General features: G+C 38.9%; 2 protein-coding genes across 5 annotated transcripts; both read left to right on the forward strand.

Annotated features, from left to right (window-relative positions):
• The first annotated feature begins 14,256 nt into the window (after window positions 1–14,256).
• On the forward strand, window positions 14,257–18,250 carry LOC119782110. Its single transcript, XM_038282904.1, has 4 exons — window positions 14,257–15,273; window positions 15,757–17,101; window positions 17,204–17,363; window positions 18,127–18,250. Exons 1-4 carry the CDS (start codon window positions 14,257–14,259, stop codon window positions 18,248–18,250), a joined length of 2,646 nt encoding a protein of 881 aa, XP_038138832.1.
• Window positions 18,251–18,726: 476 nt separating this feature from the next.
• Window positions 18,727–20,944, forward strand: LOC119782106. Of its 4 annotated transcripts, none has more exons than XM_038282893.1 (3): window positions 18,727–20,026; window positions 20,506–20,561; window positions 20,770–20,944. In XM_038282893.1, exons 1-2 carry the CDS (start codon window positions 18,805–18,807, stop codon window positions 20,511–20,513), a joined length of 1,230 nt encoding a protein of 409 aa, XP_038138821.1. In that variant the 5' UTR covers window positions 18,727–18,804; the 3' UTR covers window positions 20,514–20,561; window positions 20,770–20,944. The 4 variants fall into 4 exon arrangements, 3 of the variants coding, with proteins under 3 accessions (XP_038138821.1, XP_038138822.1, XP_038138820.1); XM_038282894.1 differs by having other exon boundaries at window positions 18,727–19,243; window positions 19,400–20,026; window positions 20,506–20,944; XR_005280638.1 differs by lacking the exon at window positions 18,727–20,026 and adding an exon at window positions 20,322–20,428.
• Window positions 20,945–26,068: the final 5,124 nt, after the last annotated feature.

The following is a 26,068-nucleotide window of genomic DNA, read 5'->3' on the forward strand; positions in this document are numbered from 1 at the left end:
CGAATCCCGTAGGAAGGACGCCATTTCTTTTCAACAAATGCCTTGATCGCGTTTCTCTGTTCCTCTTTTAAAATTAATTTGCTGTCGATATCTTCTAGAACAGACCTAATAGCAGAATCTACACACCTCAACTCTCCAGCGGCAGCCATTGTTGTTGTCACCCATGCGTGCTTTGGTGACGTGGTTGATTACGTTACTGTTGATCATCTGTCCATCATTGTATAAAGCCCGCCCTGACAATTTGATTGGCCCGACCAGATATTGTGCGAGCATACTCGTGCTACTATTGAGCAATGCCAGACCGAACTTCCCGACCTCAAACGTTGTGGGCGAGACTAAGTTCGGAATGGCACCCAGGCTACCCTAAAATGCCTGTTCAAAACAAATCCCTTTCTAAACTCATTTCAATCTCTCAGCCAGAACAGTTATCAATATACTCTTATGAGTGTTCAGCTTAACATTAACAATAAAACACAGTGCCGTTTAATAATAAAACAAAATAAAATATTAGGACAAAAGAATAGAATATTTTAATGGAAGGGGCTAGGACCCTTGATCTAACCTCACAAGCATCTGATCCCCCACACTATTTTAAAAGTATAAATATATTCAGAATAACAGCGTTAATCAAAGGTCCAGAATAACTTACAGAAAAAAACCTTATAATGAACCTTACCCTTTCAGAATCAGTTCAGGCTCCATTACTTCCCCCCGGTCTCGTCTCGCCTTTGACTTACAGGTGCAGACACACCTTTAAGTTACAGGTGTTGTCTGCCCAAGCAATCAAAGTTGATTTTAAAGTTGTCCCATTATTTTCACAATATAAAGCCACACCTACACTATGCAACTTTTTTCAATGTTTGCACGCAGCTACAACGTTCAACCCTGCGGTTACGTCGTACAGTGTGAGTTCACAGGTCACGATGTAAGAGCAGCACGACACTGCACATCTAAAAACCATGTCAGACTCTGCTCCGCAGTGAAATGCTGCTACTCGGACTCGTCTATCCGGAAGCCAAACGAGTAGAAGAGGAATATGGAGCTTGCAATTGTGCAATGTTTTGTGCTGAAAGCCCTAAAAAGAAAAGGCTGCGACATATTTGGACAAAGACATGGATCAGCAAACGTGGCTACTAGAGTCTGCCAATTTTACAGAAAGAACTCTATTTCACCCTCACCCCCGCCTTTTGTGAAAAGGAAGAAAAGTCCTTGTTTGCGTATGCCCACTGATCAATTTGCCCACGACGGTCGACTGAAAGTCAAACATGTTTGATTTTCTCCTGAACTTCCGATTCCTGATCGGGAGTAGGTTGTGAGCGGCTGATCGCCCCTCAGTGTTGCCAACTCCTCACTAAGGAAAGTAGCTATTGGCTGTGCTAAAAGTCACTAGAAGTCGCTAAATGACGTCATCGCCTAATTTGCATAATCTGCCACAGGAAGTGATGTGCATGTTATTGATGCTGTGGGAGAAATAATGTTGTTACAGAAAGACAAAAAGTGAGTAAAAACACTTTTTACTCACTTTACTAAACAATATATAGAGCTACTTTTTTCTGTCCATTAATGTTTATTTATATATTTTTTATTTTATTGACATCCCGCTCGCTCCCGCCTTGAATGTAAGTCAGGGCGGAGCGGCACCGCGTGATAAATTTGTGCCGTCAATCCCGGCGCATGTGCGCTTCATTTGCAGTCTGGACGCTGAGGGTAAACATCCTGCGGCTCTGACTGCAGCGCTGAGAGGGACTCCTGCGGGAGCGGAAGAACAGGGTTGGGATGGGGGAGCCGCACCATGGCAGCAGCAGCCGCTGGAGGACAAGAGTAGGAACGATACATGCTTTCACTTAAGAGTCTCCAAAAGCCGCCAGTGACGCCGTAAAAAGTCGCCAGATTTGTCGCTAGTCGCCTTTTTGAAAAATAGTCGCTGGAGGGGTCTGAAAAGTCGCTAAATATGGCGACAAAGTCGCTGAGTTGGCAACACTGTCGCCCCTCATTACCCCTTGTACATTACATGACGCACAACGCACGATCAGACTGAAAGTCGGGCCGGGCGAAAAATTCTTGCACGACTGGAAAGTCGCCCTTGAAAGGGCAAAAATATCGCACAGCGTAAACTCGGCTTAAGAGACCCCAACATGACCAAAAGGACAGATAATCACAGCGGAGCCGATTTTTAAGCACATTTAGCAAACAGCCTAGAGGCAGAAATAAAGAGTTTTAAGATGCTTTTAAGTGAGAAAGTACACTAAACACCATCAGTGCAGTCAGTTCACCAGAATCCTACTTTTAAATAGTCTGTAGTTCTTTGGAGCATCAGCGCTGCTATATACCAGCAGGGTGTTGCAGTGAGAATCCCAGTCACTGCTCCCTACTGTAAGTAGAACAAACAATCAGGGATTTCCTGCCATCGGTTCCTACCAACTTGAGGTGAATATAAAGTCCCTTCAAGCTGGTTAAAAATGCAAGAAACAGAATATAAAATCAAATATTTTTGGTCTGCAAGTTTTGAAATTCAAAGTTGAAGTTAAACTGTTTTTTTGCCTCATCACAGAAACAAAGTATTGGACTGGAGTAATCAGAGCACTATTTATACGAGAAAAAAAATTCTCCTGGCTTTTAATGTAAACCTATTTGAGTGTAACTCCTTTATAAACATTCATGCATATTTTTCTTATTGTGTTATGGAGGCAGAGAGAGATCAGGGTTTACAGGTAGCATCTTCCAGCCATCTCCCCAATCCGCTTCTCTGATTTGTTGATGTGCAACGTCAAGATAAAGAAGTTAAGAATTCCTACTTTGCTTGGCCTTCTGATGCCAGAGGCTCTTATATTTATTTATTAAATTCAAGAATTTATTGTCATTGTCAAAAAAAAAAGCAACGAAATTGTGTTTGGGGTACAATACTTAGTAGCAGCAAGTTCCAAGTAAAGTGCACAAGAGGTAAAAGTGACACCAGTGCTTATAATGCGGAGATCATTAGTCAGTTTGCCGTGCAAACCAGCACATACCTGATGCTGCAGAGTTTGACGTGGAACTGTTCATATCTTGGAGCTCAGAATATGAGCGATTCCAAACACTTCATTTTGACCTGTTGACACATTTTTTAATGTCTTTATGTTTGTGGTCTGTTGTTGGCTTCCTGTGCCATCACTTATTCATCACCTTTTACTAGTGTCAAAAAAAATAAAATAAATCTAGAACTCTTTTTTTCCCTATATCTTAATCAGAAAGCTGTATGCAAAAAATATTTTCAAAACCATTTGTTCACCTTTTCACAGGAAAGTAGCGGTAAACAATGAGAGTGAATTTCACGTAGATGCTAAGAAGCCAGAGTGAACTGAAATATTCTTACCAAGATGGAGAAAAATGCAGTCCCATTCAGCTGAGTTTTAACAGACAAAAGATAATTACTGAAGGAGAGTTCAAATGCAATAAAACGTCTTAAAAACATTTTATCGTAACATCGCTATATACATTTTGCACGTTCTCAAGAGCACACTCTGTGGAATGGAAATTTTATTTACTTCCCTCTAATTAAACACGAAGGGGAGTTTTCATTTTGTTTACATCTTTTCAGAAGCTTTTGACACCAAAATGATAAAAATGAATATTTACATTTATCAGCTGCTATTTTACGCACACAGTACACAAAGAATGGTTCCTCTAAGCTGCATTTATGAGGTTACACATGCGTGCATGTCCTCTGTGATGAAGTAGTGGCCTCTCCAGAGTATAGGACCCCTTCATGACCCTACAGGGACCAATTGATTTACTACCTCTGACTTATGTTTTGTAATAAAACTAGCGTTTTCTGTGCTTTAAATACTCTTCATGGTGCGATAAACAGATGTAATGTTCTTATTCAAGCAGTTACAACAAACTGAAGTAAAACATCTTTGATTTTTTTTTCTTTGATCTATCAGTTAGCACAGCATGATTGAGTTGAAGTTAAAGAATTTCTTTTACTGTGTACACAGAGGCGGCTTTTTAAAGAAAACACGGCTCTGAAGACAAAAAAAAAATTGCTGTGCTTTTTTGTTGTGCTTTTTCCAATTTTTTAGGAGGATTTGGGTAGATAAAGGACATTTTTCAGAAGCGTTTTGACCAAAAATTATTTATGCGTGCTAAATTAATAAATCTGATTCTTGCAACAACAAAAAAGCATTAAAATTATCATTTAGTTTTATTTTTTTAGTTTACTAACATTTGTATTTGCACATACATAGGTGCACACAGACTTCCCTCGTGTGTGTTGTGTGTGTGTCATGCACTATGGGGGAGGAGCCCAGAATTTTTGTCAGTGAAAGAAGCAGGAGGGAACAACTAAAGCTGTTTGAGAACCTATCACTAAGATATTTAAGGTCTGTCTGCCTTGGCTTTTCTTTTTTTCCCCAAGATCTCACTCTACTGTATTGGTCAGTAATCATATCACACGACTGTTGGAAGGACAGAACATGTATGGGTCAATAACTGGAGAATTCAGCCTTTTACTGTAGCTCAGCTCCTTTTGCACCATGGCAGATGACTCACCCTCCCTGGATAATTAAACTCCTCTATGTTAGTGGAACTCTACCTTTTCTTGGGTGATAAAATACACAATCAGTGGTTAAAATTATACAATAAATTCATCTTGAGAGACTTATTTCTTTATTGGCATTGCAAAAAAACCGAGCTACTAACCAGATACAAATCAGATTGCATCTTAAAAATAAATTAAATAGCGGGCATTATCAATGTATAATTAGCAGAACATACATTGATCATCTTCACCAATAAAATACAGGGAGGAGCAGGCATGAAAAGTTAGTTAAAGGAAAATTCCGGTTTTTAACACTTTTAGCCCATTTTCTGTAGTGTCCAGGATGAAATCGAATGATCGACACCAACATTTTGACAATTGGTCGTGTCTCTGCTATTTGGCTCATGCAGAATCCCCCTCTGGCTGCTTCAGAATGGCTTCCATAGTGCATGTCCGATAATGTCTTTAAAACAACCTTAAACGTTCTTTTTTTAAAATATGCTACTCACCGGGTCGTCAGCGCTGTTCAATGACGTTCCAAAAAAAGTTTCGTAAAGAAAAAACGTTCCTGTAGTGTTTTATTTAGCATTTTGTAAATCCCATTGAGTTCTGTTGGAATAGTCAATATCCCTCCGCCGGTAATGGGGCCTGTTTACGCTTAGTTGTAGTCTTTTCGCAAGGCCCAAGTGTTTCTGCTTCACTCTGTGTACTCCGACGTCGAGGTGCTAACGTCTCTGTTAAACACTTTAAAAAACTCTGAAAATGGAATACGAAAGGTGGATTCTTGAGGAGGACATATTGGACTTTGAGTTTGACGGTAGAGGATACCGTCGCCAACTAGTGGTCTGGAGTTTGCAACGCTTCAGATTCGAACGGGAAGCGGAAGTTTATAAGCGGTTGTGATGTATCGGAAAAAATTGTTCTGGGATTTACAAAATGCTAAATAAAACAAGACAGGAACGGTTTTTCTTCACGAAACTTTTTTTGGAACGTCATTGAACAGCCGGCTTCCGTAGCGTCGTGAGCGCGCATGTGCGCGCTTTCAGGAAATCCTATACACTACTGTTTATGCTCTAAAAACATTCTAAATGACTTCGTTTCGAGTAAATTCTGGACGCTACCCACTCAGGACACTTGGAATACATTGGACGAGCAGTATGGAGGAATATTGACACGTTTTTTGTGGACTTTTATGGACCTTTCTGTCTCGGGCGCCATAGACCTCCATTATTTGAATGTCAGCAGACAGCAAGAAGCCTCCCAGATCTCCAGATGCATTTGAGATATCAAAAAAGTACTCCAGAGTGTTGTTCAGCATGGGGGTGAGTAGAAAATGAAGGCTAATCATGTTTTGGGTGTACTATTCCTTTAAACTTGAAATGACATCCACTACTGTGTTTAAATAAAAACTAAATAAAATATAGAAAAACATCAAAAACCACACAAACAAAATCTAAATAAAAAAGAAGAAAAACACCTGAAGCAAAGGAAGGTAACCATTTGCTGGGGTAGTTATCAGAGCCCAATATGAAGAAACATTAATCCTCCTTGTAGAGCTACTAACAAAGCTCTGTTGTACTTTTAGTTAAACTGGTTCATTAATATATCAGGCTTGAATAAAGAGATTTAACTCTCTTCATATTAAAACTCAAGATCATACCAACTTAAGTAACTTAAAGGTTTTGTAGAGGATTTTCACAAATATTTGACAAGACATGCCCTTTCCACTTTAAAAAAAAAAATGCACATGCACAACCCCTATTAAACGTGTGCAAGAGCATCCACAAGCCCATTTCTACGGAAGAGGATTAGGGCCACTGGAAAAAAAAAAAAAAAAGTAAACTGATTTTTAAAATTTATTTCAGTTTAACAAGGAATAAAGTCAGAATTCTGAGAATTTCCCATACTAAACTGAAAACATTTTTTAAAAATCAGTTAACTTTTTTTTTTTTCAGTGGCCCTAATCCTCTTCCGTACATTTCTCCTCGTGCACGTTCTGTTTAAAATTTGCTGTTTGCATTACTCATACAAGCTTACAGTACGTTCCAAAAGAAGATTTGCAATTTTTCCACTATGTCAGACTCGCAACTGGTAAGTTAAAATGGGGACGGCCTTAAAGTAAACACATCACCAGAATGAATGACAGTTAGGAGAACAATTTATTTTCATGATCCACCTGGAAAAAGAACATCTTCCACTATACCTTTAAGATAATAATAATAATAAAAAAGGTTTTACTTACTTAGTGAGAAGCTGCTTATTTCCTTGGAATTGTTTGGTTTGTTTGGTTTTTATAATGTTGTTTTAAAGGACATAATCTAAATCTAAAATAGCATCATTAGCAGAGTATTTCAAATTGATAAGAGGAATAGTTGATAGTACTCATTAAGTCTAATTTGGAAACCCACCGCTGGTCAAACATAACTGTATTTAAATTGAGTGAAGTTCAAAAATATCATTACATAAACATTTTAAATAATACTTTTATGCCAAAATTAGATACTATGAGCTTTATTTGGTATCTGTGGTTATAAATCATATTGGATAAAGCTGAACACAGACAATCAGGCTCTTAGTTTGAAGTCTGTTTTTTGAAATTTTAAGATAAGAGATAGCAGACAAAGGTTGAGACGAAGATCAAGGTCTGTATTTATAAAGGATCCTGACCATGGATCATCATGGAATAACTTTTGCAAAACTGAATTATGAGATTATTTTGAGTTTTTACTCGAAAGCTAGTTGTCAAGACTTTAAGAGATGTTTCTAACGTGAAATAATATTAGGAGTAGTGAGGAGAACTTTTATGTAGCTTAAGAGGGTCTGAAACGGAGAAGGTGGAAGCAAAGAGAGATGTTTGGCAGATCCAGATCCTAAAAAGAAAAATTAGCTAAATAAACTTCTATTACAGTTGTATTTATTATTTTTAAGGAGATAAGAAAAACTTTTACCCACATAGGGTGTAAATAAATAGCTTCAGCAGCTCTGCAGCCTAAAGGTGCAACTTAGTTTAATTTTTATAGAGGATTAATAAGTAATCAAGACAATTAAATAACAAGGTATAAAAAGTGGTACAAAAAAATTTAACAATTATTTTCAAAATGCAATGCTCTAAATTATAAAAAGTTCCAAAAAAGTTGGGAAAAAAGTTTCAGAACAACATAAATACACACTATACACAATACACACAAAAAATGTTTTGCCTTTGTTTCATGCTTGTTATGTTTTTTTTTTTACTTTAAAATACAATATAAGAAAAAGAAAAAATGATAATATGGAGGCGATTGTACTTTCACCTGTGTATGCTTTTTTTTTTTTTTTCACGAATTGGAATGAGGAATGTGATTTTCTAAACCTGAAATGGATTACAGCCAAAGTTTCCCACTCTACCTAGTTTCCCTCTGAGAGTTGTGGCCTGGAAAAGATGCAAAGATATCCAGGTGTCCTCCGATAGCTCCTTTCTTAGAGCATCTGTAAAGGCCACAATGTATGATGTGATAAAAAGGACATTTATTTTCGCTCACAGGGCTGTGAGAACAAAGTTAAGCCATTTTGTTTTCTCGTTGTCAACACATCGTGTGGGAAGAACCATTTATTCATGTGAGGTGTCCAAGAACAATTTCATGATTGCTCAGGATGTGGATTGGTGTCTATGAGTGTGAATAAATTTGTAAATCTAAAATTAGGTAATTGTAAAGGATACTTTAGAGGGCAAAAGATGCTGAAAATTTTTGACAGATTATATGACCCCCTCCTCAAAATAAAATCCTCCTTGTCAGCTTGACCGGCGGAGACCCAATATTTAATGGAGAGGCAAGACAAAACTGACGTTTTGGGGGTTTTTATTGAAGTCCAGCTTTTGTACACCAACACCTTCTTACACTAAAAAGAACAAACAGCATGTTGTACCAAACTTAATTCAGGTGACATGAAGGAAGGAACCATGAAAATGGATTATTAGGAAAGAGAAGCAAAATGAACATACATACAAACCTACACCAAAGCTATAAACTATACACCCAAAGTCATATTTACATACATATCAATGCAATTAAACAAATCTAAAGTCAATCACAAAAATCCTATTAAATGTAATAAAAACAAATCCAATACTACCCTCCTGATCATTTTGGTTTGCTCTAAGTGCCCTGCTAAAGAGCCAAACAAGGAAAGGGTACTTTCACTTAAGATAACCAGAAACTAAGGAAAAAAATAACTGACATTAACCCTGTAATGCCAAATGTATCATATTTGATACATACAGTTTCTGAAATGTTTTGCGTCTGACACCTTTTGCATAATTTAATGGTAAAAACTTTGCTCAAAATCCTATTGTACACAATCAGATATACCTGATAACAGAGGGCAGAAGACTACACAAAAAATAATCTTGACTTATCGCATAGTAATAAATTATAAATATTAACAATGTTATCTGTTTTTTTCTTTTTACATATTTTGTTAAAAGGCCAAATAAGGACTTCAAACCAAAAAAAAGTAATTTTCTGTTTTGTTTTATTCTTGGATCAGGCTTTAAAGGGTTAATGTTTATGCTACTTTTCACACGTAGGATGACCAGTCCTTCTGCTTCACAAAAATGCATGCAAGAATGTCCAAACAAAACTATAATAAAGAACTCAAACAACCTAACTACTTTTTCCAAGTAAATACTACATAACATAATATCAATAATCATATTTCATGGGGTAATGGGACTCCTGGTCCTACACGCATCTTCTTCCTCTTCTTTTGATCCAAACAATGCCCCCCTCTCTCATTGTGTTGTGTTGTAGTTTGGGGATGTGATGTGAGCTCTATTGGACGGGGCTTCCTAGCTGAGTTCTTCATAAAGAGCAGTAGCAGCCATTCAAAAAAGGCCCTTCCGAGTCAAACACCAGCAGACTTCCCTGCAACTCCCAGCAAAATCCCCTCCAACTTCCAGCCACTGGAGTGACCCCTCTTACATATTTTTTTTACTCTGACTCCACCCTTTCACTGGATTACAGGGTCTATCCAGGAGATGAAGCTTCTCTTTAGATCTTGATGTCCAGAAATCATGACAGAAAGAATATTTTAAAACAAAAATTTATGTTTCAAAAGGAATTGTAGGGGACCAGCCAAGGACCCATCAAGGTAGGTGGGGAAATTTTGAATGGCTACTACTGTAGGAAACGTCAAAGTAATTTATTTATCTTGCAAACCTTTTGCCTCTGACAGAGTGTGAACAAGGTTTACTTTTCCACAATTCCACAATCATGGTGTCACTTCTTGTTGATGAGATTGTAATCACTAAAACTTCAAAACCCAGAAAATTCTTGCAAAACTACAAACAATAAAAAAAGTCCCCTGAAATCCCAGGAAAAAAACAACAACTTTCTGATAGAGTCGGGTTGTGATTTTCATTAGAAATAAATCTCTTTTATAATGATATAACGTCAAAGCATACTTTTTGTTTCAATGCCAAAAGCATATAGAACAGATAATGTTTAATAAAAACAACAATATTTCAATATCCTGAATCTCATGAGCTTGATCCTCCATACTGCAGGGCACTGATATGGAAATTTCCTTCATATAAAAGTCTGTTTACATTTGCTCAAAATCCCTTTCTATATCAAAATGAGGAGATATTTTAATATCCTTACAGAGAACCTCAAGACTTAAAAGTACAACAGGAAGTTAATTAAATCTGAATATATCCAGATTGTAATCACTGACGACAGAGGAAACAGAATGGGGAGAAAAGGCTTAGCAGAAATGTTCTGCATTAGGCCACCTGAAAAAAAAAAATGATGTATGCAATTTAACAAAGATCTCTACAGAGGCAGTTCAAAGAAGAGCTGAGACATTTTAAATGAGACACGAAGACTTTATCAGTAATTACGGCACTCATCTCCTAATCACACTATTCCTGCTTAATTGCATAAAAATTGGACACATCATAAAAAAAAATGAAGCTGCCATTTTAAATCAAAGACATTCATTAATAAACAGATGAAAAAAAGACAAGTTCCAAGTTTTTTTTTTTTTCTTTACCACTGTGAACATTCTTTCTTCTGGAAACACTCATTGTACCCAAGTTGTTTTTGATGTGGAGATTTTTGGAGACTACCTACTGATATCAATTAATTACTGATGGCTTAAGTTTTCCCAATTATATTTAACTTGATGTACTTGAAACACACTCTCCGATTTTAACCAAAGTTTTCTTAATAACGGCTTTAATTTGAAACCTGAGAGCTGTAAAGTCAAAACTCTCTGACTTACAGCATTGACAGCAATTTTTTTTAGGAGAATTCATCATTGAATATATAGAGACTTCTGAGTTTTATTATTGATTATGTATGTCTATTAGTGTTGGGTCGGTCATGAATGTGCTGTTCAATTCAATTCAGTTTATTTCTATAGCACCAATTAACAACACGTGTCATCTCAGTTTACAGTTCACCAGATCCTCCAATCAAATTGATTCAAAGTTTTCTATCTAAGGAAAACCAGTTGATTGCATCGACTCATTGACTCAATTACAATCCTTCACACTAAGCATGCTTGTAGCGACAGTGGAGCGGAAAAACACCCTTTTAACAGGAAGAAACCTCCAGCAGAACCAGGCTCAGTGTGAGCGGCCATCTGCTGAGGCCGACTGGGGTTCAAGGAGACAGAATCAGACATACAGAAAGAAGCAGAGATACAAAGGGCAACTATAAAAGGCAGCCCTGTCCAGGAAACACATAGTCATGCAAATGTAACCAGGATAATTTTTCTATATTAGATTCATTTTATATTTTATTTTCCATTTTTAGATTTAATTCTATTTATTTTTATTTAAAGGTTTAATTAAAATCCTCCTTTCTTTAATTTATTCAACACTAATCTAGTGAGAACAATGCTGTTCTTGCACGGTTTTGACATCATGTGCCAGCTGCACGTCATTGTCCTAATTGACAGCTATGGCTTATATGGCTGCTAACCGCGCCTTAGGTAGGAAATGCTGTTGGACCCTGACGTGCAGGTAGGCTTCTGGTCTGTTCCCAAGTGGTTATCATAACTATTGTATATCTTCAATCTTGTGCCTCTGTTAATTTGCAGACGTGTGATCACTCAACCAAACATTGTAAAGATCACGGTTGGTCAAGAGGGAACTGGTGAGTGTTTGCTTGGGAGCTAGCATGCTAGCACTAGCCTCCCCTAGGGTGGCCAGATGTCCGGCTTTAGGGCGGACAGTCCGGATTTTCATTGCACTGTCCGGCGTCCGGCGCTGCACCCAGCCGGACGTGTATTTGTCCTCCTTTACCCCCAGATTCCACATACTCCGTCAGCGCTCCGCCCCGCTCACGTACGGAGTACTTGTCTGTCATGTAAATCAATGAGAGCTGTTCAACATCCTCCGCTCGTCACCGCCCACGTCAGTCTTCTCCGTCCTTCACCGTCAAAATACGGAGCTGAGCTATTTTTTGCTCCCCTCCGGTCCGTCCAGATCAAGACCCGCTATTGCAATCGCACCAAACAGAAAAAAGAATGTAGAGAAGACCCGGTTTGTCAAATTAAATTATAGTAAAAACAGATCGGTATCTAGAAATTAGAGCATAGTTTGTATATATTCCCAAAAACTAAGAGCAATTAATTAAATAATTGGATGCAGACTATTGGTGCTTCAACAGACCAGGAAGAAGTTGTGAGATTCTAGAGTGAATCTCACAACTTTAAAAGAAAATTCTTATTGCAGGAATGGATGAAGAGATGATGAGTTTGGAAGCAGAGAATAAACAGAGTTCATACAAACTATGTATGATCCTAGTTATCCCTGTTACAAAAATCGGCAACAGAAAGAAAATATTTGGGCAGAAACTGAACATCTGCTGGATGATGATGGGGATTTTTTTAATATGTCAGATTCAATTAAGCGTTCACAGGTTTTATACAGGAATGAGGAGCTCTAATTTAATGCTCTTTTAATGCTATTAGAAATAATTTTAATGCCATCAACAAGTATCATGTACACAAGTTATTAGTTTACATGAAATAAGGAGCTGTAAGCACAGTTCCATGACTCAAGTTTATATATATATATATATATATATATATATATATATATATATATATATATATATGTATATATATATATATATATATGTATATATATGTATAGATAGATAGATATGTATAGATAGATATATAGATAGATATGGATAGATAGAGAACATGGTGAAATCATCTTTACTCTCGACAGGCTGCAGCCATGTCATGAATTCCTCTTTTCCAGCCACTTTTTGCAGTTTGCATCGTCCTATTCTCTAGCTCTTTCTCGAGCTTCTTTTCCAAACAACTGCTTTATGATCAATTGCAGCAGTTCTGCGCAAATTAATTGTGTTAAAAAAATGGTCACTTTTTAAACACCACAATGTATTAAATAAATACAAATGCTGGGAACCAATTCTTTTTTACATTTCTTTAATATTTTGTTCTATTCAGCTACACAAGCATCCTCTTTAAACTACTAAGAATTGTGCTATAAATGTGACTTTACCCGATTCTTATGTACACCTTAGTAATTTAATGATATGCCGCACAATGTCCTCCTTTTTGGTGCTATAGAAATGGCCACCCTAGCCTCCCCAGCCTGTTATAGTTATACACTGAACTAAATTGAAATGCTTACCAAAACTACTGTTCTGTAGAAATACTGTTTTGCATAAGTTGCATTTAACTATTATGTAAACTCCTGCATTTATAAGAAAATACATGTACATGTAAATTGATTGTTTAGGCCTGTTTACACAGGCCAGGTATATTGCAGATCCCCCTCAAGGCGTGGCTGAAGGGTCTAGGATACAGCAAAGATTGTCTGGCTTCATAATGACCAGACTGGCGAGCTAACCGCTTAACGGATTGGGATTGTCTGAGGAAACTCTTCCGAACTGGTTGGAGATTCAGCCCAACAAGTCTTCACTGAAGGAATTGGATTATTATTTTTGTTTTTTCTCCCTTTCATCATCAACAAAGACTGGTTGACTTCCTTGGTTTAAGGAACCCATTTGGACTTTAACATTGTGGAATAACTTGTGTATATATTGTAAATAATAATACAACTCACTAATTTTGCACCATCAAACTGTCTCTGTGTTTTACAATTTGCCACCTCCTCCAGCAGACGAACCTAGTCTATAAGAAATCACATGTGTTGACTTTAATTTGGGTTATTTCTAATCCTAATAATCCTAGAATGCAACTTGGTTACAAAAATTGGCGAGCTAGCCAGGAGGTTGTTGGCATTTTGTTAAACACTAATTTATTTATTTATTCTCTCTTTTTTTTTTTTTTTTTTTTTTTTTCCTTTCCCTGTCATCTTCAATATGGATGAATTTCAAAGACTTGATATAAAAATTCCCAACTCTGTTTTGGTTGAAGGCATGTCTGATGAAGAGGGTAAAGAGGAAGTATTTAACTTTTTGAAACAATATGGCAAGATAACAAAGATTGAAATCATTTCTGAAAGTGATTCTGAATTTGAGGGCCAGCTTGTGGTTGAATTTAGTAGTGGTACAGCTGTGGCTGAATTACGTTCCATTCTACCATATTCATTTAAATCATCTCAGAAGTCAGACACATTTTCCATCTCTGAATTAGCAGTTGTATATGCAGAACATGTTGCACGGAGTAGAACTAATTCTTATTTATTTGAGTTACAGAAACTTGCAAAGCTTTCTGGCATGGAGTTTGCAGAGGTGTTAAAATCCACGATGACTCAGATTGGACAATCAGTTGCTGAACTTCATTCGGCTGCTCAAACGGAGGATCCTGATGAAAAGTCTGAGGTTATGGCAGCATCTGCAGATCCAACAATGAAGAAAGAGCCAACGTTGTCAACGGACACTGATCCTACAGTTCCCAGACTGAGAAATGAGCAGCAACCTACTTCAAGAAGGAGACCTTCTTTTCATGATGATGACATCCAACCACCTGAAGTACAGCGCTACGTGGTGGAACACATTATGAAAACTGAGGAAAGTGCTTACCATCTACAAAGGCTCCGAGTGTTTTCTGGACGGCTGCCTAGACCAGCACATGAAGCGGACTACGAGACCTGGCATTCAGGAGTGGATCTGCTATTAAAAGACCCATCAGTTTCTGAGCTTCAGCGATCAAGGAGGATTGTAGAGAGTTTACTTCCCCCAGCCGCTGATATGCTGAAGCATTTAAGTTCAGATACTCCACCTACTGTGTATCTGGACATATTGGATTCAGCATATGGCACAGTGCAAGATGGAGAAGAACTCTTTGCAAAATTCATGGACACTTTCCAAGATGCAGGGGAGAAACCATCTTCATACCTCCAGCGGCTGCAGGTAGCATTAAACTTAGCCCTGAAACGAGGTGGTGTGTTAGCCAAGGATGTAAACCGGCATCTCATAAGCCAGTTCTGTAGGGGTTGTTGGGACAATATTTTGATTGCTGAACTCCAGTTAAAACAAAAGAAATTGGTTCCACCTAGCTTTTCTGAACTGCTACTACTTCTACGTACTGAAGAAGACAGGGAGGCAGCTAAAACTTCCCGGATGAGACAATATTTGGGTTCCACCAAACAAAAAGTAGTCAATCATGCACAATTGGCTTGTGTTGACACAGGTGATGGTGGAGCAGTTGCTGCTTTAACCAAATTGACTCAGCAGTTGGCAGAACAACTGGCAGACGTACAGCGGCAGCTGGCTAAGCTAACATCCACCACCACCCAGCCCAGGACTGCATCACAACCCAAGGTAACACAGTCAGCGGGGTGTAAAGGGAGGCAATAAAGTGACCTCTCAACAGTCCCCACCAGTCCATGTTAAACCTGTTTATTGTTTCAGGTGTGGTGAAAACAGCCATATTAAGCCACAATGTAATAATGAACCAAACCCTGCTCTTGTTACCAGAAAAAGGAAACAGTTTGCTCAGCGACAGCAAAACGTCTTTCAGAAGAAGTTAAACTAGGCATGGTTCCTGTTGCGGGACAAACCGGAACCAGTCTCAGCCAAACCAGTCCCCTTATTAAAGAAAAGACTGTTAAATGTACAAAACTGCAAGCCCAAGCTAATAAACTACCCACTCAGCTACCCAAAGGTTTGATTGGATCTAAGTGTGCTGCTGTTGTTGACATTTCTGGTCATGTGTGTAACTGCCTTTTAGACACTGACACAGTCTCTTTCTATAATGATAAGCTAAGCAACCAACCTGTAATGCCTTTGGATAATTTGTTACAGGTTGAGGGTGCTGCTGGACAGTCAGTTCCATATCTGGGGTACGTGGAGCTGGTCATCACATTCCCTGAAGACTTCATAGGAGTAAACACAGAGGTACCAACTCTTGCTCTTGTGGTCCCAGATACTAGTCCTGATAGGCCATCTACTGTTCTTATTGGCATGAACACACTGGAAACACTGTATGAACAACATCTTAGTAGTAACCATGTACAATTTCAACCCAAGGCCCAAGGATATCGAGCAGTCCTGAAACTGCTACAGTTAAGGCACCAGCGAAATCAATCAGGAAATGCAGGGACTGTCAGGCTGTTAAGCACCACTCCAGTCCTAATTCCACCTGGTCAAACCATTGTTTTGGAGGGTTCTATTAAAACCACCCCTCCATCTGTAGATAAGTGGGCCATTGTTGAACACCCTAGCTCACCTTTACCAGGGGGTTTATGTGTTCAGAGTTGTCTAGTTACACTGCCACAGCATCCACCATATAAAGTCCCCGTGATCATGAAGAATGAATCAGAACAAGAGGTGTCCATATCACCATTAACCATTATTGCAGACATTGGGTCAGCACCTACTGTTTTGTCACAACAGATTACATCTCAGACCTCACAACAAACCACTTTGGAGTTTAACTTTGGAGACTCTCCCATTCCACCCGAGTGGAAAGAACATATTATCAACAAATTGAACAGCATTCCTGAAGTGTTCTCTCATCATGATATGGATTTTGGCTGTACAGATGCAGTTAAACATACCATTAAACTTAATGATGAAACACCTTTTAAACACAGAGCAAGGCCAATCCATCCTCAAGATCTGGAAGCAGTCCGTGAACATCTTAGAGACCTGCTCGAAGCTGGCATCATAAGAGAGTCTCAATCACCATTTTCCTCTCCAATAGTTGTTGTTCGGAAACGTAATGGTTCCGTCCGGCTATGCATAGATTACAGGAAACTAAATCTTCAAACTATCAAAGATGCATATGCCCTTCCTAATTTGGAAGAATCTTTTTGTGCTTTGACAGGGTCCAAATGGTTCACTGTGTTGGATTTAAAATCTGGCTATTATCAAATAGAGATGGCAGACGAAGATAAGGCTAAAACAGCTTTTGTAACTCCCCTTGGATTTTGGGAGTGGAACAGAATGCCGCAAGGAATTACAAATGCACCTAGCACGTTTCAGCGGCTAATGGAGAGATGCATGGGAGATCTGCATCTAAAAGAAGTCCTTGTCTTCCTCGATGACATCATCATCTTCTCTGCCACTCTGGAAGAACATGAGGAACGGCTGCTGCATGTGCTCTCCCGGTTGAAGCAGTTTGGACTAAAGCTCTCTCCAGAGAAATGTAAGTTCTTTCAGTCTTCTGTACGTTATTTGGGACACATTGTCTCTGAAAAAGGAGTTGAAACTGATCCAGAAAAGATTGATTCTTTAAAATCCTGGCCAGTCCCCCGCAACCTTAAAGAGTTGCGATCTTTTCTGGGTTTTGCTGGATATTACCGAAGATTTATTAAAGACTATGCTGCTATTGTCAAACCACTTAATGAGTTAACCCGTGGTTATCCTCCTGCCCGCAACCCTGCAAAGCTGAAGAATCCAGAAGGAAAGTACTCAGATCCAAAGCAATCCTTTGGAGATAAATGGACTAGCCATCAGCAGAATGCCTTTGAAACAGTAATTTCCAAATTGACTACAGCACCTGTTCTTGGGTTTGCAAATCCACAACTGCCATATATTTTACATACTGATGCCAGTACAAATGGTTTGGGAGCAGTATTGTACCAAGAGCAGGAGGGCAAGCTGCGTGTTATTGCTTATGCTAGTCGAGGCCTGTCTGTCAGTGAGTCAAAATATCCTGCTCATAAACTGGAGTTTTTAGCCCTGAAGTGGAGTGTTACTGAGAAGTTTCATGACTACCTCTATGGGACTAACTTTACAGTTGTCACAGATAGCAACCCTCTCACCTATGTTCTTTCTTCAGCCAAGCTGGATGCTACTGGTCACCGGTGGTTAGCAGCACTGTCCACTTACTCATTCAAACTGCAGTACCGTGCTGGAAAACAGAATTTTGATGCTGATGCTCTGTCCCGACGCTCACATGAAGATACTTCTAGTGATCAGCACTGCAGAGAGAGGGAGCTCATTCAACATCTGACCAGTCAGTGGGGTAATGATAAAAAAACACATGACATTTCCCCTGAAATTGTGGATGCCATCTGTCAGAGTTGTATAAGCCGAACACAGAACCAAACTGAACTAAGTCGATCTGTTGCACTGGTTGAGTCTCTATCTGTCTCTGTTAACTCCATCCCTGATGGGTTCAGCAATGAAGAGTTACATGGCTTGCCTCTAATCCCCTCTCTATCTCAGGTCGATCTCCAAGAAGAGCAACAAGCTGATCCTGCTATTCGTGAGGTCATTCATCAGCTGGAGACTGGTGAGAAGGTCCCTCCATCAGTTCGAGAGGAGCTACCTGACCTTCCTTTGCTCCTGAGAGAATGGAACAGGTTAGAGTTGGTGGATGGAACCTTATATCGGAGAAGACATGATGGAGATAAACTTATCTACCAGCTAATCCTACCGCCCAAGTTACGACCAGCTGTTTTAAAGAGCTTGCACCATGATATGGGGCATATGGGCATCGAAAGAACAATTGATCTGGTGCGCCAACGCTTCTTTTGGCCCAAAATGACACTAGAGGTGGAGACCTTTGTAAAAACCTGTGGTCGTTGCATAAGGCGTAAAGCTCAAATAGAAAGAGCAGCTCCATTAATAAATATTCAAACAAGCCGACCACTTGAACTGCTATGTATGGACTTTTTAACCATTGAACCTGACAGCAGTAATACTAAGGACATTCTTGTTCTTACTGATCACTTCACCAAATATGCAGTTGCCATTCCTACCCCCAATCAGAAGGCAAAGACGGTTGCAAAGTACCTATGGAATGAATTTATGGTTTATTATGGAATTCCAGAGCGTATACATTCAGACCAGGGTACAGATTTCGAGTCCAAGCTCATTAAAGAGCTCTGTGAAGTGGTAGGCATGAAGAAAAGCCGAACTACCCCGTACCACCCACGAGGGAATCCAGTCGAGCGCTTCAACCGCACTCTACTCAATATGCTTGGAACCCTGGAAATGAAACAAAAGTCAAAATGGCGAGAGTATGTCAAACCTTTAGTACATGCATATAACTGTACAAGAAACGAGGTAACAGGGTTCACACCTTATGAACTCATGTTTGGTCGTTGTCCTCGTCTTCCTGTGGATTTGGCTTTTGGTTTACCCATCAGAGAACAATCATCAATCTCTCACTCGGAGTATGTTAAGAATCTGCAATCCAGCCTGAGAGAAAGCTACAAATTAGCTTCTGAAAATGCCCTCAAGTCAGCTGCAAAGAACAAGATCCGTTTTGATCAGAAAGTTACACCATGCAGTTTGGAGATAGGAGATCGAGTACTGGTTCGCAACATCCGTCTGAGGGGTAAGCACAAGCTGGCAGATAGATGGGAACCAGGGGTGTACAAAGTTGTTGACAGAGCTGAAAATGTACCAGTTTACACTGTACAACCTGAACACAAAAAGGGACCAACTCGTACTTTACATAGAGACCTGTTGCTTCCTTGTGGTTTCCTGCCAGTTTGCTCCACAGAAGACCCTCCCATCTCCATGCCTGCCTCACAACGAAAGACTCGCAACCAGGATGGTTGCCATCCAGATGTTTCTGATGCGATGGAGGAGGATGAGGATGCTGAGCCATATGTGACAGAAGTTTCCATCCCACTCTCAACTGGATTCAGTGTGAAGGTGAGCAAATTCAAGTCATCACCGGAATCCATTACTTTGCAGCCCAGTTCACCTTTGGCACAAAGTGATGCTGAAGCGCCAGAGCATCCTGTACCTCTAATTCAGAGCACAGACCTTGAGACTGCTAGTCCATCTGAAAATGAAGGATCCTGTTTAACAACTGATTCCTCACTGTCTCACCATGAAGACAAGCTACCTGTGGAACAGGTTGAAACAGAGGAACTTTCTGAACCACATATAGCTGAGGCTGTGGAAGTACACATGGAGGGAGAAATATCTAACGAACACTTACCTGAAGTTCAAGAACCTGACGCTGAGGATCATCTGATCGTTCAATCTGAGTCATCTACAGGTCCTGCCAATGTCAGCTCACCCTATAACTCAGTTGAGGCTGAAATATTGCCCAGGCGATCAGATCGACAGCGGCAGCCTCCTAGTCGTCTAACATATCCTGTGTTGGGTAAGCCACTCATTTCAGTAGTTCAGACTCTATTGCATAGTTTGGCAAATGTGTACACTGAGGCTCTCAGTCAAGTTTCTAATGTGAATATTCAGAAAAATTAATTCATGCAACGGGACGTGCAGGAATTAAAGAGGGGAGGATGTAACCAGGATAATTTTTCTATATTAGATTCAGTTTATTTTATTTTCCATTTTTAGATTTAATTCTATTTATTTTTATTTAAAGGTTTAATTAAAATCCTCCTTTAATTTATTCAGCACTAATCTAGTGAAAACAATACTGTTCTCGCACGGTTTTGACATGTGCCAGCTGCACGTCATTGTCCTAATTGACAGCTATGGCTTATATGGCTGCTAACCGCGCCTTAGGTAGGAAATGCTGTTGGACCCTGACGTGCAGGTAGGCTTCTGGTCTGTTCCCAAGTGGTTATCATAACTATTGTATATCTTCAATCTTGTGCCTCTGTTAATTTGCAGACGTGTGATCAATCAACCAAACATTGTAAAGATCACGGTTGGTCAAGAGGGAACTGGTGAGTGTTTGCTTGGGAGCTAGCATGCTAGCACTAGCCTCCCCAGCCTGTTATAGTTATACACTGAACTAAATTGAAATGCTTACCAAAACTACTGTCCTGTAGAAATACTGTTTTGCATAAGTTGCATTTAACTATTATGTAAACTCCTGCATTTATAAGAAAATACATGTACATGTAAATTGATTGTTTAGGCCTGTTTACACAGGCCAGGTATATTGCAGATCCCCCTCAAGGCGTGGCTGAAGGGTCTAGGATACAGCAAAGATTGTCTGGCTTCATGCTGACCAGACTGGCGAGCTAACCGTTTAACGGATTGGGATTGTCTGAGGAAACTCTTCCGAACTGGTTGGAGATTCAGCCCAACAAGTCTTCACTGAAGGAATTGGATTATTATTTTTGTTTTTTTCTCCCTTTCATCATCAACAAAGACTGGTTGACTTCCTTGGTTTAAGGAACCCATTTGGACTTTGAATTGTGGAATAACTTGTGTATATATTGTAAATAATAATACAACTCACTAATTTTGCACCATCAAACTGTCTCTGTGTTTACAATTTGCCACCTCCTCCAGCAGACGAACCTAGTCTATAAGAAAGCACATGTGTTGACTTTAATTTGGGTTATTTCTAATCCTAGAATGCAACTTGGGTTACACAAACGTGCTCCGAGCCAGCTCCCATATCCGAAGATAAAGAGAGCACGTCCAGCCAGTCACAGTCAGAGAAACAGGACTACACTGAAAAACAGGCCGATCTGAAACATCTATAAACAAAGGTGTTGAGCAGCACAGCTGATATTTCTCTCCAGGATGGAGTCACAGCCAAACAGGAACAGACCAGATGAAGCTACTATGAGAAAAATGAGGCAGAATGATGAAAAAGGGGTCCCCATGTCCTCCAGAAGTCTAAGCCTATAGCAGCATAACTATAGAGATAGCTCAGGATAACTGAGTGTGAATTTTGTTTGAACAAACTGATTTAAATCACTATCATTTGTTAGTTTGCTACTTTTTTTCCTGTTGAATTAAAACCAGATCAAGTAGGTCAGTAGGGAACCCAGGTTCTGTGACATGTGTTACTCGGAGCTTATGGCTTATCTTAACCTTGTTAGGATAATTATCATTGCTGATGTGTGAGTTTATTACACCTTAATATTAGCTGCCTGTTGTGTGTCAGAACTGATGTTTTCCACAATAGTTTATCTAATTAGGACAGTTCCTCCGTACGGATATATATAGCTATCATCTTCATTATGTTATTGCCATTGTAGTGTTGCATTGTAGCAAGAATTAAATGTATATTTAGTAAGTCTTTTCTGTTATATACAGTAACTTGTCTGCACCCAATTCGTCACAATGCCTACTCTTCCTCCTGCAGTACATTTTTGGCTTTGGAATTGAAAATTAATTGCAGTCATTTTTTGTTTGCATTTTATTGTACCTGTCAATATACTGATAAACAAGGTGCGATCTTATTTTGCAAGACTACTCTAAGCAAGTGCGATGATGACGTCAGATAAGCAATATAATGGAAAGAATGTAAATGCAAGCTGTTGTTTAGCGTGTTTTCATAATTTTAGGATAGAAAAGTGCTTTTGGTACTATAATCACATTATTTACTGGCGACATGGAGGAATTCCTGTTTGCACATGTTCAAATGAGCTGAGTTACCAATTGTGCTACCGGTGGAGATCTAATGGAATAAGTTTGCTTCTCTAACTTAATATTCTAAACACAGAGAAACGCTGTGGAGGAGACACCAAGAAGCCTTTTTTTTTTTACATCTGAGCTGACTGATTTCCAGTTGTCAGAATTTCAAATTACGTTGATGAGAGAGCCTGAGATGTTTGTTTGATATTTCTTTTCTTTTTAAGATTTTGGGGAACATAATAGGCTTTCAATGGTGTATGATGACCAAACTTAATGTCACTATAGCCATGTTTACTGCCTAATATAAATGTAAAGGAGCAAAATGCAGTTAGAGCTCTGCAAACAGAACACACTGTGTCTGAATGTCCGCCCATAACCACTTCATAGAGGACTATCAAGGGCTTACGGCCCTTGTTGTTTGTTGTTAATAGCCTACAGAACAGACATTATTTTGTTCACTACTGAGGCTGAGTATCATGTGTTATTTGGAGTTGAGAGTTACTGTTAACTTTTATTGTTAAGTGAGGGATGTTTAGATGAGATGTTATTTCTTTCATTGTGCTATTCATTCATTTCAGGAATTGTTAAGCATTTTTTATAAATACATTTCCAAGGTGTCCTGGTTTCCCCAAATGAAAATATGGTCACCCTACTGTAAAGTCCCCACTCTATAAAATTATTGAGGGGTACAGGTTAGGGCAGATGTTCGGGACACAGACTATGTGACTCAAGCAGTCCATTTTAACAGTAAAACTTAAACTGCAACTTCCTGAACTTGGTGATTCGGTAAAAAAACCTTTTGAAAAAAATTATTTTAATGTACTGAATCTAATCTACTGATTCAGTTCTCTCAAAAGAACAGCTGTTCCAATCACTAAATTGGAGGTGAATAATTCTGAAACTATATATCATTTAGGATTGTGAATAGAGTTGTTGAATCAGAAAACATTATTTCTGTTGTCATATTTTAGCTTTTTAGGCTAAATACTTTAAACAACATTTGGCTGTTACTTCATGGTCATAGAAGGACTTCAGGTTAGTTCTTTTTGGAAAACAAGCAGCAAACATGTGGTAAGGACATATGAAACAAGACAAGGACATCGATCACTGCTTATGGAATTGAGAAATCATAAAGCCGTCAAGGAGGAAAGTTGAAATGCATCAAAAGATTAAGGCTTCCCATTGGTTGTTTGAGCTTTTCTGTTAAAATAATGAGGTTAGACGGAGATGAGTGGATTTTCTGTGAATTGGACACAAAAAAAGTGTAATCACAGCATTACAAGTGCAACCCATTAACACTGAAAAACATGATCCTTCACATACTCTGATCAATGATCTTGCTACTTCTATTGAGGAAACATAAGAGTCCCACTCACAAAAGTTTCCAAGAGCATACAAGACAGCTAAAATATTGAGAATTATAAAGCATTTCTTATTCTTATTAAAAAATTAGCCAACTTGAAAATGGGTCAGAAAAGCTTTTTGTGTTGTAAGTGCTGGAGGGTTCTCATCTTTTCAACGAAGTACAAATGGAAGATTTAATGCTTTTCAAGCCCACATTTTAATTATCAGATGAGTCCTTTGACAAAAAGTTAAATTCACAGTAAAACTTTAAAAATCTTTATCTAATCATCCATCTTTTTTGGGGTGAAACTTTTTATCTCTGTTGATTCTTTATCGTCAAACACAAACATTATTTGCCAAATATAAGTTTAAATCACTACTACGTAACTCGACTATCTCTAACAGCAGGTTTAAAGCTATACCCTTCTGAGTGTTTACAGAGCAGGATGCTTGAACATAGGTTCCCCTGCAAACTGCCGGTAACCATGGTGTCAATGCCCATCTCTGAAAGTGGGATTTATCAGCCTTGCCTTTGGAAGAGCTTTTCTGTAAGTAAACTACAGGATGAGGGTACAGGACTGTTTCCATGGCAAACTGTGGGAGCACGCTTTCTGAGCAGAGCGACAATTACAGTCACTGTTAGAGCATCAAAGGCCAATTTTAAACCATTTCTGGAACCTGAAGGCGCAGAGAGGGGGAGCTTTTTTGTCCGCTGTACTTACAGGAAGGTGGATTACGCAGAAAGGGGTTCAATCTATCAGTTTTGAGCAAATCTTCTAATTGCTGCTGTTCTTCTAAGCTGTACTAGCTTCTTTCATCCCACGGACACAGCTTCTCTTCTTTGCTATCATCCTTTCTTTGTTATATTATTAATTAGCAGACCTTCATCCTCAAATTTGAAGCAGGGCGCAGGAGTCTGTTAAATCAACTCTGGCTTTAATTCTTCCACTCCATCCTGCCCTCAAAGTCTCTAAATGCATGTTATTATTCAGTTGTTCCTTCCAGTAGCAGCAGTGAAGTCTGGCAGCAGCTGATGTGTTCACATCTATTTTTCTGTGCTGGTCAACCATTTTGAGGCATGGAGAGAGTCACTTAAACGTAGGGTCACTTATCTTATTGTTGAACAGAAATAAGAAAAACCCCTCAAAAGCCTCAATGACATTTTACTCAAAGGGACAAAAGTATAGAGAGAAAATCACTTTAAATGTTCTTGTTCGACTGCATTTAAATTCGAATGGGGTTTCAGTCAATGGTATAGCAGCAGCTTGATCCACTAAGTATGTAGCAGGGGGGAATATTACTTGGTAGGAAATTCAAAGCCAGAATTTTAGAAAAGAAAAAAAGGGATTTCAAGTGACTTTTCACAATGTATTGTTGTTGATTCCAGATGTTATCACTTGAGTATTTCTTTGAACTATGTGCTGGGATTTTTTTTTTTAAACAAAATCATCCAAAAGGTTTGAAAATATTGGTTTGAAAAAGAGAAAATGTCTATTAAACACAAGCTTCGAGAGTGGAACATACCTTGTTAATGTGCAGACATAGGATGTAGGCATTCACTCTGCAACTGGAGGATAGTCAGCTCAAACCCCAGCTTTCTTTTCTTTTTTTTTCTTTTATATAACCAGGAAAAGTCCCATTGAGATTAACAATCTCTTTTTCAATGGAATCCTGGCCAAGACAGCGGCAAAAGATTACATTACAAATTACATTACAGTTTACAATTACATCTATCTATAATTAGAAATTCATGAAACAGTTACAAACCATAGATCTCATTTCCAAACCTTTGAGCAATCGTTTAAAATGTCTGATTGGACTCAAATCCTTCAACTTCCAGTCTTTCTGAAGATTGTTCCATGCTGTGGGGGTAGAGTACTGAAAAGCTGTCTTTCCAGCTTCAGTGCGGACACTAGGTACAGACAGAAGCAAAGACTATTGAGAACGTAGAGAATACAGTCCAGCCACTCTTGGTTGAATGTAGTCGACAGAGGTATGAGGGGAGCAGACACAGAATACCCTTATAAATGATCATATACCAGTGAGTGAGTCTATGAGTCTCTAATGCTGGCCAGCCCACACGTATGTAAAGTTCACAGTGGTGTGTACGAGGCTTACAATTTGTGATAAATCGTAGGGAGGCATGGTAAACTGAGTCTAACATTTTAAGAACTTGATCTGGGGCATTGATATAGATTGGGTCACCATAGTCCGAAACCTCTGTCTGTCTCCAAAAAAGTAAAAAAAAAAAACAATCCACTGGACCTAGTTTCCAAATTTGAAGACGTTTTGCTTCCCATCCAGGAAGCTTTTTTAATTCAAAATGTCAGAAATAGCATTGAGTTTGAGGCTTTATAAAGTGAACCAAAAACAAAGCCTTGTTTTGACTTACAAAACATACAAATTGAGCCGGACGAGCTGGTCCGTCCCCTTGGAATGGGGGTCGTTTGGTTTGGTTTGGTTCGTTTCGTTTTGTTATTTTGCATTGCCTACTGGTGGTGGTCCTAGTTTT

The sequence above is a fragment of the Cyprinodon tularosa genome, unplaced genomic scaffold (genome assembly GCF_016077235.1).
Source record: "Cyprinodon tularosa strain WSP-4 unplaced genomic scaffold, ASM1607723v1 ctg189, whole genome shotgun sequence".
NCBI classification, from domain to species: Eukaryota; Metazoa; Chordata; class Actinopteri; order Cyprinodontiformes; family Cyprinodontidae; genus Cyprinodon; species Cyprinodon tularosa.